The 19,995-nt window shown below is 45.0% G+C and overlaps 1 protein-coding gene across 3 annotated transcripts; it reads right to left on the reverse strand.

The window, feature by feature from the left end:
• Nucleotides 1–236: 236 nt before the first annotated feature.
• MAPKAPK5 (MAPK activated protein kinase 5) lies at nucleotides 237–19,788 on the reverse strand. Of its 3 annotated transcripts, none has more exons than XM_084217548.1 (14): nucleotides 19,559–19,788; nucleotides 16,096–16,169; nucleotides 15,264–15,339; nucleotides 14,203–14,300; nucleotides 13,166–13,274; nucleotides 11,255–11,344; nucleotides 10,517–10,612; nucleotides 9,420–9,500; nucleotides 7,932–8,119; nucleotides 5,923–6,043; nucleotides 5,203–5,333; nucleotides 4,502–4,617; nucleotides 4,103–4,207; nucleotides 237–3,178 (listed from the first exon to the last, which is right to left on the reverse strand). In XM_084217548.1, the coding sequence occupies exons 1-14, from the start codon at nucleotides 19,592–19,594 to the stop codon at nucleotides 3,084–3,086; spliced, it is 1,416 nt and encodes a 471-aa protein (XP_084073674.1). In that variant the 5' UTR covers nucleotides 19,595–19,788; the 3' UTR covers nucleotides 237–3,083. The 3 variants fall into 3 exon arrangements, with proteins under 3 accessions (XP_084073674.1, XP_084073672.1, XP_084073673.1); XM_084217546.1 differs by having other exon boundaries at nucleotides 4,496–4,617; XM_084217547.1 differs by having other exon boundaries at nucleotides 4,496–4,617; nucleotides 11,255–11,340; nucleotides 13,162–13,274.
• Nucleotides 19,789–19,995: the final 207 nt, after the last annotated feature.

A 19,995-nucleotide genomic window follows, 5' to 3' on the forward strand; every position in this document is an offset into this window, starting at 1 on the left:
TGGAATCTCTAAGGCTGGAAAAGCCCTCTAAGGTCATCAAATCCAGAAATGAACCCAGCACCACTGTGCTCACCATGAACCACACCTTCTGGACACTTCCAGGGAAAGGCAGGGTGGCAGGAGAATCCTGCTGCTCTTCCCTCTTGCTCCTTCCTTCTCTCCTGCAGGGATTTGGGAACCAAACAAAAGCAGCCAGGAACTTTTGAATTTAGTAAAATCATTTATATACAGGATGGGTAATATTTACAATGTAATACTGATCCAAAAGGAACTAACAGGGAACACTGAGAGGAGAAATGGGAACATTTTAACACACAGGAGTTAAACATGGGGACAGACTCGGGTTTCCAAAAGAAAATCCAGAAGTAATGACAGCAAATCTTTGACATGTTGCTATTTCCAATCAAAATCTCTTTCACTAATCAGGTTCTCCTAATTTCAATATATATAGAAAAGCTTCAAATAATCAAATCACAGGAGAAGCCAGTTATACAGAAAATTTTGAAAAGGTCAAATGATTTCAGACATTTTTCTTCACTTAAATAAAATTCTAAATAAAAACCAAAACCCAACAACCTCCAGAGCTTTCCCACATATTTTAGTGTTTGTACAAAGAAATTCTTCTTTGATCCCACACTTCCAGCTCGAGATATTTACAATATTCACAGTCTGCTATAAAGGATCAGTAGATTTATTACCAAGTCAAGCCTCAGAGAATCAAGACAAGGTGTCTTGCAATTGCTTCAACTGAAAAATAAACTAAACACAGGAAGGAGAAAGTCAAATGCTACTTTCAAACATGTAAATGAATCCATTAAAGTTATTGAACTTCGAAATGTAAAACAGAACTTTTCCAAGAGTAAAAAAATCAATTTTCTCATAGAAACAAAACCTTTGATTTGACCTTGATTCTTCAAATTGTATTTTCTTAATCTGTCCCTCCTCCCTCTGCTTCAAATCAGGCCCTTCTTATTTATCACACAACAAAAAGTAGATTAAATCCATCAAAAGCAGTTCCTTGTGGCAAAAGCCCTTGGAAATTTGTACAAGTGTTCCCACCTCAGGATCAGCAGCACTTAAGGGATGAAGAAAAGGAGGAATCCTCTAACACACATCAGATCCCACCTTCCCCTCTGACTGCACTTCCAACAAATTCTGACTCCCAAAAAACTGCCTGAGGATTTTCCTCCTGGGAGGGCAAAGTGCTTTTGGAGGGGATTTTTTGCTCTGCCATTCAAACAAAGGTGATTTCCTTGTTTCCATCTCTATCTGTCACACTTGAAAGTTTCAATTCCCCAGAAAGACATGGATTTCAAGTTCAAAATGAAATAATTTCAAGACATGACCTAGAATTAGAGCAAGGACAGAAATGCACGTAACAGGGCTTGGTGGTACAGCCAAAAAAAGTGACAAAAACTCTCAATTTTTGCTAATGGTCTTCAGTTTTCATCAACAGGTCAGTGCACAAATATTCCAGGTAGTGTCAGAGGTACAATTCCAGCTCACACAAACACTCCCTGCTCCCATCAGAGGATGGATAAGCAGGGACTGTTCTCACCCTGCAATAGATCAGGCATTGGAAAACTGTCCACAGGATTAAGGAAAGCTGACAGAGAACAGGAAACAAAGCATCTCCTTCATTAGAAAAAACAAGTCACTGTTTAAAAAATTGTATAGAAAGAGTCAGACACTGCTTTGCCATCCAGCTAAAGCTGCAAGGAAATTTTGGTATAGAAAAGAGACAAAAAAAGAACAAGGCTGGACTTTTGTAGGAGAGAATTGGGAGATTCATGGCTCAGGTTTGTCAATGTAAACCCAAAAATGGATGAGCTGTGAAAGACAACAACGTTCAGGAGTGGTCACTGAGGGCCCTGGGTTGGCACTTCAGTCTGCAGACCAAACTCAGCCGATGTCTGCACGGATTTGGTACCAAAATAGCTCTATAAAAAGCCTCCGCCCGATCTCGAAAGAAAGAGAAGCAGAAAAGGTAGAAAACTAGAACTATGTACAGATTCTTGCCATTGGTTTGCTTGATCAGGATTTAAAAAAGCAGCTTTTGGAGCCAATGTTCCAGACTAGAGTAAGAACCTGCCCTGGGGAGCAGGGAGCAGCCCTGCAGTTGTGGCTCCCCAAGAAGGAGCTCGAAGGCATCAGAGATGGGAATTTGGGCTCCAGAGAAATCCCAGGGGTTCTCCCAGAGCACTGGGAGCCTGCCTGGGAACAGCTCTGCCAAACAAGAGGACAAGTCAGAACCCAAGCCTTGGGATCTTCTAGGAAGGAAAGAATGGGAATATGGGGGTGGATCCCAAACAAAGAAAGCCCAGGCTGGTCTCAGTCCATAGAAGATCCCACCATGGAAATTAAAAGAACTTGTGCATAAGGACTTGAACATTCTTCTGTTCTGCTGTTGGACAAGGTGAGAAAAAGAAGAGTTTTGTGCTGAATGGCTGATTCAGCCTTAAAAAAGCTCTGAGGAAGATGAGAAAGAAAGAGAGGAGGTTAAGCCTTAAAGAAGGTCTGAGGGAGATGGGGAAGATGGCAGAAAAAGAGAGTCACTGTTCAGAACTGAAAATTTCAGCAAGCACATGGCCTCAGGTGCCTGGGCCAGGCACCAAGCCAAACTGAAGGGTATTTAATTGATTTTTCTCTACCTAAAGACCTGTAATTTAGGTGCCAAGAGGAGCTGTGAATTTGACTTGCTTCAAGTACTCACTGAGCAGGGGCTTGAGAAACTGTGGCTCTCCTTCGCATACAGTCACTGCAGGGGCTGGATGTGGCAGGTGAAAGGCAGCTTCTGCAACTGGTTATTAAGAAAAAGAATGGTTTTTAACAATAAAATCCACCCCATTTGTGGGGCTCATGATTAACAGTACATAAGTGATCATATATACCTCAAGGAACTGAGTTTTAAAAAAATATTACAGTACCAATGATTTTTTTTTTGTATCTACAACTATACAGCATTTTCAAGCAGTATGGAAATTTAATGAAATAATTATGATTTATTAATTTACATAAAAATACTTTTTACAGTTAAAGAATAAATCTTAAATGGTAAAAAAAATAAGATTAAGAAGCTCCAGCTATTGAGAGTCGTGGGAATTTGTCTGCTCTTCAATCACTTGTTTGACAATTTCTGCCAGTTTTAGTCGATCCACTTTGTCTGTGAATCCTCTGCCTGAAGGGAAAAAAAACAGGGAATCAGCTGGAGCTGGGCACAAGGAGGAAAGCAATCCCAGCTGGAATTAAACAATGCTTCACACAGACTTAGGGCAACAGCAGCACAGGATCCAAAAGGACTCACAGACCATGGTTCTGTTGGAAAATGGAGCAATTAAAGATCGCAATGAAAGCCGAGCAAACAGAGCAGAGGAGGAAGCAGGATCAAGCCCTTGTGCAGCTGGGTGATGCTCCTGGTCCCTTCCATCCATCAGCACCTGCTCCTGGGGGCTGACACCTCTGCAGCCTCCTCTATCCAGGAGCCACCTGAGCATTCCAAGGTGCCTGTCCTGGTTTCTTTCTGCTTCCCACCCAAGCTGAGCTGCAGAGCTGACAGGGAGGAGCAGCCTCCAGCAGAAAGAGGGAATAAACAGCTGGATGGAAAGCAGCTCAACACAGCTGAAGAGGCTCCTAAAAGGATCAGAGAATCCTGGAATGGTTGGAAAGGACCTTAAAGGTCATCTGGGCAGGGACACCTTCCACTATCCCAGGTTGCTCCAAGCCCTGTCCAACCTGGCCTTGGACACTTCCAGGGGTGGGGCAGCCACAGCTTCTCTGGGCAACCTGTCCAGGGCCTCCCCACCCTGACAGGGAAGGGTTTTTGGCATATATCCCATCTACCCCTGCCTTCTGGCAGTTTAAACTTCCCCCTTTCTATCACGATCCATTTGTGGTGCTTCTGAAAACTCAACCCTGACCCTCAAATAGAAATTTGAAAGCAAAACTTTCACCCCATTTTGGGAACACCAAATCTGGCAGAAAGGATGAAACAGTGTCAAAACCTAAATCAGCCCAAATCCAATACATGTGGTGTTACCTCCACAGCAGGAGGTCTGTGCTTCCCCCTTTGCCACATCCCCTGTGGGAGTGCACGAATTCTCACCATTCCAGCTGAAGCTCTGCAGGGTGTCTCGCAGCAATTTGCATTCCCTGTTGTATTTCCAGGCCTCCTGCATCACTTCATTCAGTTTCTCATCTTCATTCTCTCCTGTTTGGGACAACAGAGGGACACAGGAGATTTGGACTCTGCCTCACTCAGGGCTCAGCAAACTGGGCAGTTATTCCTGCTGACCCCACACAGGAAATGGCCTTTAAATCAAATATTCCTGTTTGAATGTTCTTTCAACAGCTCTGCATGTCACTAAAATTCCACATGAACCCAAATCCCAGCTCAGAGGCTGCCCAAGAGTTTTCTTCCTTCCTCACCACTGACATAGACAGACCCAGAGTTGGGGTCTTGCACATTTAGGAATAAAAGGTTCTTAAAAGTGGCAACCTTTACCAGCCTGTGGTAGAATGCACTGAGCAATCACATCTCTCAGCTTCTCCAGAGCCACGTTGGAATCATTGCTTCCATTCTCAGGGTCATGGATGTAAACACCATCCTTTGGCTTGGTGCTGCACAAAAACAAGGGGGAAATAATTAGAATTTGGGTGCAGCTCAAACTCGTTACTTGTTGTGTAACTGCTCCAGTCTAACACAGCTCCTTCCCTCTCTGGGAAACTGGGAGACAGGTTCAGCATTAATTATAATTCTTGTCCTATATTATGAGATCATTTTAAGTATGGAAAAAAAGGAATATTCCTTTAAATTACTTCAAATAAGGGTAATCCTAAAATGTATGAGTCTATTTTTTAGATTAACTCGAATAAAGACAGAGAGAGAAGTTACCTGACTTCTTCAGTAAATAAATGTCAGGACGAGAAAAAATATCTTAGAATTCTTTCTCCTAGTTTGCCTTATCTTACATGTGACCCATTATCCCAAAAGGAATCTGTTCAATGCAGGAACAGTGTCCAACCTCCTTCCTGCCCTCACTGGCACATCTTGGCAGAAAAACCACACTGTGCCGCTATTACTTGTCTGAGCAACACCAGAATTGTGTTAAACCATCACAACTGAGCCTGTGCCATTCCCAAAGCCATTTCCCAGCCATCCCAGCTGGCTCCACGTTGTCCTTCCAAGCCCAGCCCTGGAGTTACCCCAGGAGTTTCCGCTTGCGCAGGATCGGGTTGTTCACGGAGTGAAGGGGCTTCAGGCTCACTTTGAGGTCTTGGATTCTCATGTTTGCAAGTTGTTCTGCATGAGCCTGTTGGATCCCTGCCACCATGGCCTGGAAAGACAAAAGGGGCACTTGGTGCAACAACACATGGACAGCATTTGCCATGGGCAAAAAGAGGCACCAAAATTGGATTTGTTTTGGAGATGTGCAAGAAAAATCAGGTTTGCATGAAGCAAGGTATGGTTAGAACTAAAATCAGTGACAAAATATCCCTGGGGGAAACAGGACAAAGGATCATCTCCTTCTCATGTTCACAAGATTGACCGAAATCCTCTTTGAGCAGAAGTTAAAGGAAACAAGGACTATTTGTTTAATTAGTGAGGTCATTGCTGTATGACTTCATAAAACATGACAAAAAGAGGAAAGAGCTATGGAAAATCCCTCAGGCTCTGCTTCCTACCATCAGCACGTGGCTGCTCGTTACACCAATCTGGGAGCATCTCTTTCAAGTTTTACAAATTTCACATTTTATTCCCATTTTCATTTCTGTTTCCATTTTCTCCCTACGATCTCAGGCTCTCCTAAAGCAGAAGAGAAGCTCCTTCTCTCCATAACCCCACGTCAAAAAAAAGCCCTTCACCTATCCCAGAGCTCTCCTGCTCCTGTGCAACATTCCTGACCAAATAACTGCTGCTCAGACCTTGTCCATCATCAGCTGGGCAGAGGGCAGAATGTTGTCCAGGGCCTCTGTGGAATTGAGCCAGGGATGGTCCAACACGCCCTCAATGGTCAGACGTTCCTCAGGTTTGACCTTCAGCAGCCTGGGGAGGAAAAGAATAAATCCCTAAGAAAAGGTCTGGTGATTTACAGAGCATTTAAGCATTTTAAAGGCTAAAAAAGCAGCTTTGCCAAGAGCTCAAACTGCCCCAAAATGAGCCCAAAATCTGTCCCAGCTCCCTGAGCTTGCTGTGGTTTCATGCTGTCACAGCTCATCCAGGGCAATCCAGCAGTCAGGGCAGAGGAAGGTGCTAAAGGCATTCCTGGGCTACCCCTGAGCTGCTGAATTCCACAGCTGCTGCTCCCAGGTGGGAAATCACCCTCCAGGGGAACTGGAAATGATCCAGGCTGGCACTCTCTGGAAATGCACCCCCAGAGCTCATCCCCAGAACAGGTCACACTCATCCCAAGGACTCTGGGCATGGAAACTCTGCAGGATTCACTGCTCCCACCATGCCACTCCTCAGCTTTTCTACCCCCTGCAAAGTCCTCAAGTAAAGAACACTTTGGTTCCAGCCCCTCAAAATAAAAAGCAACTTTATTCCAAGACTGCTGAAAACTCCATGAAATCCTTTTTTTTTCCCAGCATGAAAGCCTGGAAAGAGGATTTGCAGATAAATTTGTGTTCTCATGATGAGCACGACTAAAATAAAAAAAACAAGATTTCCCACAGAGTGCTGACAAGTCATCCCAAAGTCTGAATGAGAATGGGAATGACTCCATGAGCCTGTCACACTTCCTTAGACAACTCCAGATCAGCTTCTTGGCTGCAGAGCACAATTGTTTAATGTACCAAGAAAGTGGAAATAACTTGTACAAAATGTCAGCAGCACCATGGGGGAGAGCAGAAATCCCACTTGCTGCCAAGCAGGTTAAGCTCACTTTTGCTAGCAGCCACGTGCATTCTTTTTCCATGCATTTCCCAAATCCTAAGCCATTATCAAACCCTCATCAAGCCTGAGGTCAGAAATCAGCCTGGATCCATGTGACAACATCCTGAGAGCTGAGTTTCATGGGAATTTTGAAAGGCAATGAAACCTTTTGCCTGTGGAGTTTCTGTGTGAGAATAAAGAGCTGACCTTGGTATAAAGGAAAGTTAATTTGGTGAAAGGTTGGGGATTCTCCTGCACAGCTCTGAAAAGGTCCCAGCACCCTCTCCAAACAATGTGAATCCTTGGAGAATTTACAGTACATCTTAGGAGCCAGTGACACTTTTAAATTATTTCCCCAACTGATTTTTTCTTTTCCTATTTATATTGCTTTTATTCTCTCAGCTCCTCTGGTGATGCAAAGGCAGTAAGTCCTTGTCACTTTTTCAAAAATAAGTGAGGTCAAGCCCTAATCAGTGCCACGTTCTTGCTCCCAAACAGACCAAGTCTTTGAAACACTCCCAGCTGAGGGATGTGCCCTGCATGGAAAACAGACTCCATTAGCATTTGGAATAAAACATCCATGCAAAACCTTATCTGAGTCTGGCACCTCATGACAGATCTTAATCTCCCTCTCCATCCTCCTGCCTCTTTTTAGGCTGTGTATGATGTGCACAGGGCTTTAGGGGACAGATTTACCACATCCCATTAAAGGCACTTGATTTTCACAGGAATTCAGACATTATCCCAGGAAATCCATGCCAGCTGTGTAATCCTGAAACCCTTCAGTGCTCCCACTCCCCTTGAAGACTCAATACACAATTCACCCCAACAAAAGAGACATCAACATTAAACACTTGTGCAGGGAAAAAAAAAACCCAATATTTTCCAGACTTGGTTTATGCTGAATTTAACAGAGAATTTGTCAGCTGGATGAGCTGCAGACAATCCTCACTGCTGGGATAAGGCACTTCCAGGTGCTTTTCCACTTCCTGAACATGGAACCATTCCAATTCCTTAACACAAGCACAGAGCAACACCAGAGCTTCCTCCAAGGACTCACTTTCTCACAATGTCTTTTGCCATTTCTGAGATCTGACTCCACTCCTCCTCTGGGAACTCGAAGCTTCCTGTCATGATCTTTTTCCTCATGTCCTTGGGAATCGTCCGGCTGTGGTGCTTGGAGTAAAAGGGGGGATACCCACACAGCATCACGTAGATAATCACCCCCAGGGACCACAGGTCACAGCTCTGCAAGCAAGGAAAGGGTCACTTTGGGGAGCAGTTTGCAGCAAATAGTGGGGGAGTTCTGATAAAAGTTCTGTGTGATTCCCTAAGGGAACAGAAGCAGCTCAGCTCCTCCTCCAGATCCACCTTCGTGGATAAATCTGGCTGCTGTGGCAAGGCAGCTCTGTGCTCCAAGCTGAACAACTTCCAGGTGCTTGGGAATTGTCTGGGAACAGCCAGGGCTGCAGAGGTGAGAGAGGTTTATTGCATCTCTCAGGATACCTGAATCCCACCCCCAATCCCATGAAAGAATCCAGTTGTTTACAATGGGAGACTGAAAACACAACAAGCATCCAACAAAGCATCAGCAGGGAAATGAAATCAGATCAGTCTGTGGGGGCAGCCAGGGACAGGACTGGACTGCCAGGGAAGGACAGAGCACCTGGAAGCTCTCAGTGCCCATTCTGGGCAGCCAGGTCAGTGCCAGGTGCTGCTTTTGCAGAATCACTCCCACCTTGGAAATCCCAAATCAAGGGACAAGAGAGGGAAGAAGAAACTCCATATGGCACATTCTAAGGGGTTCAGAAGCAGAATTGTCTGCTACAATCACCAACCCAGCTCTCCAGGATGGAGAGAGGCAGTCAGAGCCCTTAGGAAGGCAGATTTGTGATGCAGACTAATTAATAATTGCTTTAATTCTCTCTGTGAGGCTACTAAATGCTAACACTGCATATCAAATACCTGCTCAGGCATGTGGTGGAGTAAACAACCATCCCTAGAGTTGCAATCAGGCTAGATCCTTACTCTGGGATCACAAACCAGAAAACCTGAATTAAAACTGACACACCCAGAACACTCAGTGGTTCAAGCACTGCTCAGCCAGCAGGAGACAGTGATGATAGTAAGGAGGAAAACATTTTGGAATGCCCAAAAAAGATTAGGACATTTCCTGCCATGATTTTGCCAAGATTCCAGCTACACAATAAATTCTTGGTTGTTTTCCAGAAGATCCAGGTACAGAGCAGTTCCTGGCACAGCTGCCTAAACAAGGAATGCTGTGCACATCCAGAAACTCTGGCAGCAGGAAAGAGATTCCCTTGGAACAGAGCTGAAAGAACTTCCCTCATGGCCTCACTCCAGCAGAATCCTTCTACTCTCTCCAAAATCTTGCTCATATTTAGTGCTCCTTAGCAGCATTTGTGTATTTACCCCCCTTTATTAGAGGATCATTAACTAGGTTTGCACTAAGTGTGCATTTTATTATTTGCTCTATCAGAGGCACCAGTAGGGTGGGGAAGACTTTTCAAGATGTTTCCCAGCTCACCTTGTTGTAAGTGTAAGGGGTTGGAGAGGTGGGGATAATACCAGACTTTTCTTTCTGATGTCTTCTTTGTGCCTCCAATACCTGGTGAGAGGGGAAATAGAAACAAAGAAAAATCCATCTCATGAACAGGCAACACAACCAGCAAAGCCTATGCCAAAGACTCCTGATGATTTTCCAGTCTGGAAATTAATTCCAGCTACTGAAGACTATCAAAGCCCAGTTTTTCTCCCTAAGAAAGACTGGAGTTTTCTGCAGGAGGAAAATACTAAAATATATAATATTGCAAGGCACTGAAATCTCCAGTTCTGCCTGAATTAAACACTTGCTCAGAACCTCCAACCCCTCCATGCCTGGAAGCAGAACCCAAAGTGTGTCTGGAGGGTAACCCAAGCTCAGAGCTGTTCCTTTTTGCCTCTCCCAGCACAAATCCCAGCAAATGTGTCCCTTGCTGAGCCAGTCTGTGGGTTTGGGTTGCAGGGAGCCCCAGCAGGCTCCATCTGGGAAGGAATTTTATAAATTTTCAGGGCATGCTCTGATCTCTGAATTGCCCTTCCCAGTGATTAAAGGCAGCCCAGCACTGCAATTAAATCTCCATCTGCAGCTGCTTTTCATTTTCTCCAGGACTCCAACACAAAGGACAGGAGAGAGGGAGAAAGCAGCACTACAAAGAGCAGCCTGTGTGTATTTACAGATTGTGTTTAATGACAGAGGGGCCAGGCCAAGGTGCCCAGGTACCAACCCTCTGCCACTGCCCCTTGTGAGCAACCTTTTCAGAACCTTTTTCTTCCAGCCAAGTCCTTTTTAATGGAATCCTGAAAGAGCTTGAGCTGGAAGAAGGGTGGCAAAGCAGGGATTTCTCCAAAGCAACTGCTTTAATACAGCTCAAGGCCAATTGTCACCATCAGTGCTGAGCAGAGTCTGGGAAATTTGCCTTATTAACAGATCTGTGGCACTCCAGCTCCAGAGAGGAGGGATTCCTGCAAGATTCCTGCACTCAGAGCCCTTCCAGGAGAGCAAAGGGGGTTAAAATGATGTGGAGATGGAGGCTCAGGCAATAAATGATCCCCCTTTAGCCCAGAGCAGGAACTGGCTGTTACCTGAGGTGCTACATAATAGGGAGTGAACTGGGGTGTCATCAAGTCACCTTGGTCTACTTTGGCAAACCCAAAGTCACACAATTTAACAGGTGCATCCTAAAACAAGCAGAAGAGGCTTTATTAGACAAATCTCATTAAATCAGCTTTTCTAACATGGGATTCTCCCCCTGTCCTCATCACACATTTTCCAAACATCCACCTCATTATATTTATACTCTCACACTCCCCAGCAGGCAGCTGAAAGGTCACAAATTGACCTTTCAAAGCAGAGGTTTTGCTTTTCTGGGTGCTCTGGGCCAGGAACAGCCCCCTCAGGGATTGGGAAGGCACTGAGCCGCTTGCAGGGGGATCACTGCACATCCAGTCTGGTGGTGAGCAGGAGGGACAAAGAATTGTTTGGATCTATCAGAGCACCTCTAGGTAGAGGGTCAGAACATCCTGATGAGGGGGCAGAGCTGGATTGTGTTCAGATGGAGAACCTGACTCCTATTTGACAGCAGCAGCAGAGACTCACTGCCCTGCAAGGAGATCAGGGGATGGAAAAGCACCAAGTCCACCCAGGTGATTCAATTTTCAATTGAAAATTCAATTAAATTAATTTTTTTTCAATTGAATTTTCAATATAAATTTGAATTTTGTTCACCAAAACATTCATGTCATTTTACCACTACTCTGAGAGTCACCCTTGAGTCACTTCACAGAATTCAGCAGCAAAAGAATTGGAAATGTTCATCTTACCAGAGAGTTATCCTTGAAGAGGAGATTCTCAGGCTTGAGGTCTCTGTGTGCAATGTTTAGTGAGTGGCAATGCTGCAAAGCCAAAGCTATCTGGAAAAGGGCACAATAAATCAGCTACAATCACCAACCTCCTCCTGCAGCCTGGACATTTATTTCAGCTTCACAAAGGACATTTCTAACCCCAAACATTTTCACTCCTCTTGGGTGGAGTTCTCCTTTAGGACCAGCCTGACCCTGCTGCAGTGGTGCAGTGAAGTGACAGCTGGGACATGAATCCCCCCAGAAAACAAAAGCCAGGCTGGCCTGGGCTTCCCAACCTCCTCAGTTTGGGAACTCAAGGCATTGAGAGCCCCCCCAAAGTGAAGCAGGTGGTGCCAGTGCCCCTTCCCTGCTGTGCCAGGGCTCCAGGGTGCTGCCCCTGCCCAGCAGTTCCACCCTGAGCACTCCCAGCAGGGAGCTCTTGTTCCAGGATTCCAGGGAATCATTCACTGCACTCGTTCCTGCCTGCACATCCAACACTCAGGCAGTTTTATTCTCTCATTTTGGATGGTACTGCCTGCACTTCAGTCATTCTGTGCATATCCCACAGAAATGCATTCCTGGAGTGTTTCAAGGATGCTTTGGGAACCTGCAATCCAGGCAGGAAAAGCTCCAGGGACTGCACATTTCCAAGTGCAATTCATTTCAAGAAGAGCCAAGTATAAATATTTAAACAGCATTCCTGAGACAGAAGTGAGGCACAGCCTCACAACCCTTATTTGGGAGTATCCCTGCTGGATTCTGTAGGATCCTACCCAACTTTAGAATCCTTAAAAACCTCTAAATTACTGTCACAAGAGAACTTCACTGCTAATTCAGCACAGCAATAAATACAAACACATTCCCAGAGAAAATGAGGCAGTGCTGTGAAAAGCTTTAACCATTCCTGGGTACAAGACAAGGATGAAGAACCACCAGAGAAAAGAATTTTAGAGAGACTTTCACATTGCAAGCTTCATTTCTATAAACACCAAAGAGTTACTTGAGACATGAATAACCCAAGTGTACACACAGAATTCAAACCAAAGTCTTGACTTCTGGTAAAGTTTCACAAGTTTTCCCCACCATGTCAGAATCAAACAGCCCAAAGGATGTCAAACAAACTGTCAAGAATAATTCTGTACTTCCACCTCATTTCTTTGTTGGATGAGACCACAAAGTACCAGCACAATTAGCATTTCATTAGAAACAAGTCAAAGCACAAAAGTAACACAGATTTTTTTGCCCCAGGTTCAAACATTCTCTCTCTGCAGCTGAGGGGAACTGGGGATCCCAGCACTGAATTCCAGAGATCCTTCTGAGAGTCCCACCAGCAACAAAAAACCTGATGGGCACCAAAACCCCCTGCAGAAACCACCATGGAGGCTATAAAATCATTCAGGAGTGAGCTGGGAGAGAAAGGGTGAAGGAAAAACAACACTGGAACAAACAGACACAAATCAGAACAAACAGACACATTCCTTGGTATCTTCCAGGAATTCCAGAGCCCAAGCCCAGAACCCAGCCTGAAAACCCCTGGCCCAGAGGAGAGAAATGCCAAGGGGGTCATGGAGGTTCCAGAGCTCAGGAGTCCTGCTGGAGGCAACGCTTTTAGGACAAGAAGAATGCCAAAGTTCTCTTGGAAGTCTTCTCTAGAGCAGGTGTGGAAGAGCAATGTTAAGCACAGCAGACCCAGAGAACAAGCCCACACCTTCCATCCTTTATTCCTAGTAAAGCTTGGGCATTGTCACTTATAACAAAGCAGGCAATGATCATCGGATCAGAACTGAGGAATCTTTTAATTCATCCTTTTTTCCCCACCCTTCCAGCCCCAGGAATTGTCCCTACTTTAGCCAGAGCATGATGGATTTGCTGGGACAGGGGGTGACTTGCCTGCTTTGTTACTTGGCTCGCTTGCTTCTCAGTAAAGTGCCGGTGCTGGCTGATTCTGTGGAAGAGCTCTCCCCCTTCCATCATCTCCATTACAATTAGGAGCCGAGCCCTGTTCAAAAGCATTTCATGTTGTTACATTAAAAAATCATCCAAAAGAACAGAATTGCTAAGCTAAGAATGCATATTTCACACAAACACTGCTTTCTCTCTGCTGCTTTTTGGGGCTATTTTGGTGCTGTCGTTTTGCCTTCGAGTTTAAAATTCTCAGGATTTTCTGGCTCCCAGGAATCTCCAGTTTGCTCCTTCTGATGGGTTCCCACATCCAGCTGGAACAAACTGGACATGGACACATCCAGCTGGAAGGACACTCTGCCCTCAAGGATTACACAGCACGTGGATGTTTTTGAGTCTGGATCCCCCATGATTTTAATTTACAGCTTTACTGCCATAAGTATGAAGCATAAAAAACAGGAAGGTGGAGATCAGGGCTGCCAGATCCTCAAGGAATTAACTCCCAGTTCCCACCACACAGCAAAATCAGCTACACCAGAGCCTAAGACAGTTCTCAGCTCTTTCATTCTCCCAGCTCTGATGATTTTCTCCACTAAGATCCTATCAGAAGACAGTATTTTTATCTAAATATAATAATGCACCACAAAAAAAAAAAAAAAATCACTCTGCTCCACGTTTTCCTGTGTTCATTTTAAGCAGGACAATGCATTGAGATTTTGCAGGGCTGAATTTCATATTTTTAGAAACAACTCTTTCACACAATGCAGACTGAATCAATGGAAAACCTAAAAAAATGGAGATGCATTCAACACAGGGAATAAAGGAGGCAAAATAATTTAAATACACAAAAGTCAGGGGAAAAAAAACAAGAGCTGCTTGGTCTGCAGGATAATTATTACACCTGGGACCCCCTTGAAATAATAATTTTGTGATTAAAACCAAAGCAAAGCAAAGCAAACTCCACTATACCTTGGGCTAAACATGGAAAACAAGCTGTGGGAATGAATCCCCCTATGTAATCTTACCTGGGGCTGGATTCATGTGGGAACTGCACACTGTTAGCATAAACTTCAATTATTTGAACAATATTGGGATGTGTTGCACACATCATGTGCAGACGTACCTTGAAGAGAAGGGAAGAGCTGTTACTGCACACAGGGACAGGCACTGAGGGTAAAAACACCCCAAGCTGGCCCCCAAATTTGGGTCAGATTGTGGGAGCCCACACAGAGCTCTGGGGAAAAGCTCAATCTTGGAGTGTTTGAGAGAAATTTAGACAGAAGCAGCTTTAAAGGAGCAATGTAGCACTTCAGAGTGAAAATGAATGAATAAACCCTAAAATTCCATCATCCCATTCATGGCTAAGCACTCACAACAGCTGGAACATCTGGATTAAACACTTGCTCAGGAGCTCCAACCCCTCCATGCCTGGAATCACAACCCAAAGTCAGAGCTGTCCCTTTTTGCCTCTCCCAGCACAAATCCCAGCAAATGTGTCCCTTGCTGAGCCACTCTGTGGGTTTGGGTTGCAGGGAAGGAACTGGGACCTCCTGTCCCAACATTCAGGAATTTCCCCCACTTTAAAGCTCCCTGGGCTGTTCAATCCAGCCAAGTCTTGGTGCTTTTTGTACACAGATGATTTTTATGGGAATTTTAAAGGAGAATTTGCTCAGTAACAAGAAATGGAAATTGCTTAAACCTCAAGGACAATTAATCCTTCTTTAAATTCCCCACAGCTTGGAGGAGTGCCCATCATTCCACAGGCAGACAAGTTTGGCACCTCAGGAATTCCCAACCTGTGTCAGGAGCTGCTTTAGGTCCTGGCACATGGAAAAATCCATTTCCAGAACAACTTGAAGCATTCTTGGAGCAGTGACATCCAAGACTGAGACGTATGGCAACAAAATTCCCTCTCAAACTGGTTCTGTTCCATTACAGGGAGAAGAACAGCTTGAAAACACAGCTCAATTCATTAGAAATAAATCTCTGGATGCACAGCCAGCAAATGGGGGTTTGGTGGTGGGGTTTTGATGTTTAAAACATCCCAAGAATGGAAGGTTTTCTGGAGAGAAAAGCAGAACTGTACCTCATTTCGAGCTTTTGGGCGATCAAGGAGGATTTTCAGTGCAAAGCGTTCTTGGGAGGATTTTTTCATGCAGACTCTGAAAAGCATTCAGTCAGCAAGGAGGTTAAAAAAAGACACCTGAAGTAATTGATTTGTAGCTCTGAGTTTGCTCTCCACGTGGGAATTCCCAGGAATGCCCCCAGTCTGGGATACATGCCAGCTCTCACCCTGAATTCAGCCTCAAGAGAGATTTTGGATGGAAATAACCCAAAGCACACCTGAACAACCCCAGTGGTGCTGGAATTTGGATAGATAAAGTGGTTTGGGAAGGAAATCCTCATTTGGGCTGAATTTCTTCTCTTTTTCCTCCCCCATTTAACAACTGAGAAAAGGACCCATGTTTGCAGAGGCAGCCAAAAGAACAAAGCCCAAAATGAGTGTTTTAATGAAACAACCCAAAAGAGGATGAGGAGAACCCAGACAGGAAGATAAATGATGGGAAAGACAAAGGGAGCACCCAGAACAGCAGCACAGGGCTTTGCCAGCCCAAATTCCCATTCCCTGAAGGGAGAGGCTTTGTTGGAAAAGTGTTTTCCTTCCCAGAAATCCATGAGCAGCAGGGCTGGGATGCAAAGGCAGAGGAAGAGCTGGAAAAACAACTGGGAAAGCAGGGAAGGGGCAGAGAGGAGGAGTTTTCCTCCCCAAATTCCCCCCAAAAAGGAGAAAACCCCTCCTGCATGACCCATGTGAGGCATTTGTTTCTTTTTATTTTCCATGTATCCCATAATAATTTTTAGTAAAATACTCATTGACTCCTCCACAGGGCAGGAATAATCCTGGGGAGTTCCCTTACCTAACAGGCCCACTGATCCCAGCTCCCAGCTTCTGAGTCCAGTTTATGTTGTATTCCTCTAAAATGGAGGTTTCCTGTTCAGCAGGAGGGAAAACACAGTCAATAAATACATCATAAATAAAATTATTACAGCTTTTCAAAACAAAAACCCCAGCTCAGCAAATATAAGTGTAAAAGTGCCTGCTGGGGAGTTTGCTTTCCTGAGGAAAAGTAAATATAAATATAAATATAAATATAAATATAAATATAAATATAAATATAAATATAAATATAAATATAAATATAAATACTCTCATCATTATTTACTTTATTAAAATTGTTTCTGTGCAGCTGGAATTTCCAAAGAGGGTTATTGAGAGCAGTAAATGTGATTTTGTGCTTTTAACACCCAAAGTGTACCAAGGGCACCTCTCCCTGACTCAGTTTCACCTTCCTACCTATAAATGATCAATCTCAATGAAACAAGGAGCCCATTTCAGCATTAAAATGCATTTTTTTGGTCACAGAAAACAGAAAATTGCAGGTTTCAAACCACTGCAACCATCACACTGTAAATTAAAACCTGCTTGATTAATTGTAGATTTTTCTGATCATGAACCAGGCTCCTTTTGTCCAAATCCACACAAACAGGGCTGGGTTTTGTTAGGCCACACTTGGGTGCTCTCAGGCTTAACCACATCCCAAGGCAGGCTTTAAACCCAGCTCAGAGCTTTGATTGATGCCCTGAGCTGGGCCTTTGTTCCTTTATTAAATTCCTGCCTCTGCTCAGGAGAAATCACAGCAAAAGGAGCTGCTGCAAGAGCAGCACAAGGAAAACAATTCCCAAATCCACTGGAAATTCATGGGAGAGGCCACCCCTGGAGGTTTCTAAAGGGTTTAGAAGGAAAGGGCAGAAATCTCAGTGGATCACAGAAATTTGTGATGCTCAGGAGGAGCTCAAAGAAACTTCTGATCAATTTAGCTCAGATAAATTTCACTTGTGAGGAAAAATGTCATTTGTTAGGGAAAAGCTGATTTAATTTTCCTGATATTCAGCTGTAGAGAACTGAAAGCAGCAGGGGTGGGGTGAAAACACAGTTTTAGGAGGGCATTAATGAGCATTTAATTTCTATTTCCCATTCTGTGTATTTGCCATTGTTTTAAGAAAAAAGCAACAATTTTACATCCTGCACTTTTGAAATTTGGATCCCAACCTTCATCCCAAAGCAGCTTCATAACTCAGAGGGAAAATGAATAATTAATGGTCAAGGACCACAAAGGACACCAAATCCAGGATTTGGGAGCCACTTCCACCCTCCAGCTCAGGAATGGCAGCTCCAACCTCAGCACCAGGAAATTTCCAGCCTTGCCAGGGAAATGTTCACTCTTTTCCCACCTTAAGAATTCCATGATTTTGATCCTAAACAGCTGAAAATGCTTTAAAAGCACCAATGTGTTTAAAAGTATCCAAGTGTTTCTGCTGGATTTCATAGGTATGGAATTCCTGGGAATCTTCAGACTTCCAGGAACCTGAAACTTCTGAGTAATAAACTGAATTTTCAGTGGGAAAAGAGGATAATGATGGGAAATATCCAGAATTTCAGCAAAGTTTCAGAGCTCCACGTGGAGCTGGGATCTCTCCAGCAGCAAAATTCCCTCTCACCAAGGCTGAGCCAAGAATTTGGGCACTACACCAGCAGGCTGGGATGCTCAGGGCCTGGAAAAGCAGAAATCCCAGGGGAGAAGGAGAATTCTCAGAGGAGAAGGAAAATGCCAGGGGAAAAGCAGAACTGCCAGGGGAAAAGCAGAATTCCCAAAAGGAAAAGCAGGACTCCCAAAGGAGAAGCAGAATTTCCAGGTGAAAAGCAGAATTCTCAGAGGAGAAGCAGAATTCTCAGAGGAGAAGCAGAATTCCCAGGAGAAAAGGAGAATTCCAAAAGGAAAAGCAGCCCTCCCAAAGGAAAAGCTGAATTCCCAAAAGAAAAGCAGAATTTCCAGGGAAAAGCAGAATTCCCAGAGGAGAAGCAGAATTCCCAAAAGAAGAGCAGAATTCCCACAGGAAAAGCAGAATTCCCACAGGAAAAGCAGAATTCCCAGACATTACAAACATTTATTCCATTTTCAGTCTCATTTGAAGGGTGAGACAATCCAGGTGTCACATTTCACACCATCACAATCAGAAGCCAATTATATTTTAATTTAACTTTTAATTTTTGAATTACAATACATTATAAGTGTTTCTTTGCCTAGCAGCTTTTGCCACTCCATGCTGTAAATAATCTAAAATTACCCCTCCAGAGTAATTTGATATTTTAGTTATTTTAGTTATTTTAAGTTTTTTTAGTAATTAGGACCTGGTGGGTCCTAATACAAAGCATCTTTCACAGTTCTATTTCTCTAAAGTATCTTTTTTTTTTTTTTTTTTTTTTTGCAAGGCTGTCCTTAAATTGATTTCTGAATTTAGTATTGATTTCTGAATTTATTCCTGAAATTTATTTCTATTTCTCAACAATGTCTGCCCTGTTCCATGGTATTTCTAAGCCAGCATTTCTAATTTCGAGGTTGCAGACTGTGTGAACCTGCTATCATGTTCTAAAAACATTCCACAAACCTATTTAAAAATATTTTAAGGCTTGTTTTCTAAAGATATTGATGGGAAAAAGGCTGGGAATGGAGAGTTTTGGGAATCCAGAGAAAAATCCCATCCTGGGTAATTCCAGCTCCTGCTTCTCCTCAATCCCCAAATCCCCAAACATGGAAATAAGTCTTGTCCTAAATCCCAGAATAACCAAACCTGAGCTAAACCAAGGAGTTGAGAAGCAAAAAATAAAAAAATCAGCATAAAGTATAAAATTATGAGTACTTAATAAAGTCCTAAAGATCATTAAAGTACTGAATGATCCAGGTTTGATTTCTGCAGGGTTGAGGAGGAAGGGGCAGAAATCCCAGTGGAATTTGGGGTTTTCAGGAGGAGCTCAGAGAAACTTCTGATCGATTCAACTCAGATAATTTTGTGTTTTATGGACATTAAGCCGGGAAAGGCGAACAAAGCTCGGCAAGAAGGATTTGGACAGAAGGAATGTGGAACTGCTGGGCCGCGGGGACATTGGGCAGAACCCCCCAGGTAAGGAAAAAATAAAAACAAAAACAAAAACTTCACATCCGAGTTGAGATCAGCTGCGCTGGGTAAGGGGAATTCCAGCAGGGACACATCGGGACCGGAGTCCAGAAGGGCAGGAGCGAGCGCGGCGCTAATTAACGCGGCTAATGAGAGACTCATTAGGGCAGCACACTAATTACCGAACCAACAACACAACTCGCGGCCGCCGAGCACCGATTGCTCCGCTCGCTAAAATTCACAAACACCAAAAACTTCGGCTCCTCGGCGCGCTCGCTTCGCGGGATCCCGAGCAAACCCCCCGCGGCGAAACGCCCCCAAATCCGCCCCGAGAGCGGCGAGCCCGGCCCGGCGTCCCCCGCCAACCTTGATCGTCTTGTCCATGTCGTGATCCTGCGACATCGCCCCGCGGGGCGCGGCGGGCCCGGCGCCGCCTCAGGCAACGCGCAGCCCCGCAGGAGCCTTTGTGCCGCCGCCGCTCCGCCTCATGCCCGGCCGGGCGGGCCGCGGGTGCCGGAGCCCGCGGCGCGGGGAGGGCGCGGGGCCCGCGCGGAGCCGCCGCTCAACCGGGAGGAGCCGCCCGGGACCCGGACATCGCCGGCACCCCGCGCAGGGCAGCCCCGCCGGCCGCCGCGGACCGCCGCGGCGGCGCTGCCGACGCCGCGGGCAGCACGAGAGGACGGAGCGGGATCGCCGCGCCCGCCCCGCGCCCGCCGAGGGATTTTGGGAGCCGCCGCCACGGCGCTGGAGCGGTTTGCAGGCGGCTGTGGGCAGCCCTAAAAGCGCGACGGCAACGGGAAAGC

The sequence above is a fragment of the Fringilla coelebs genome, assembly GCF_963513975.1.
Source record: "Fringilla coelebs genome assembly, chromosome: 17".
NCBI lineage: Eukaryota > Metazoa > Chordata > Aves > Passeriformes > Fringillidae > Fringilla > Fringilla coelebs.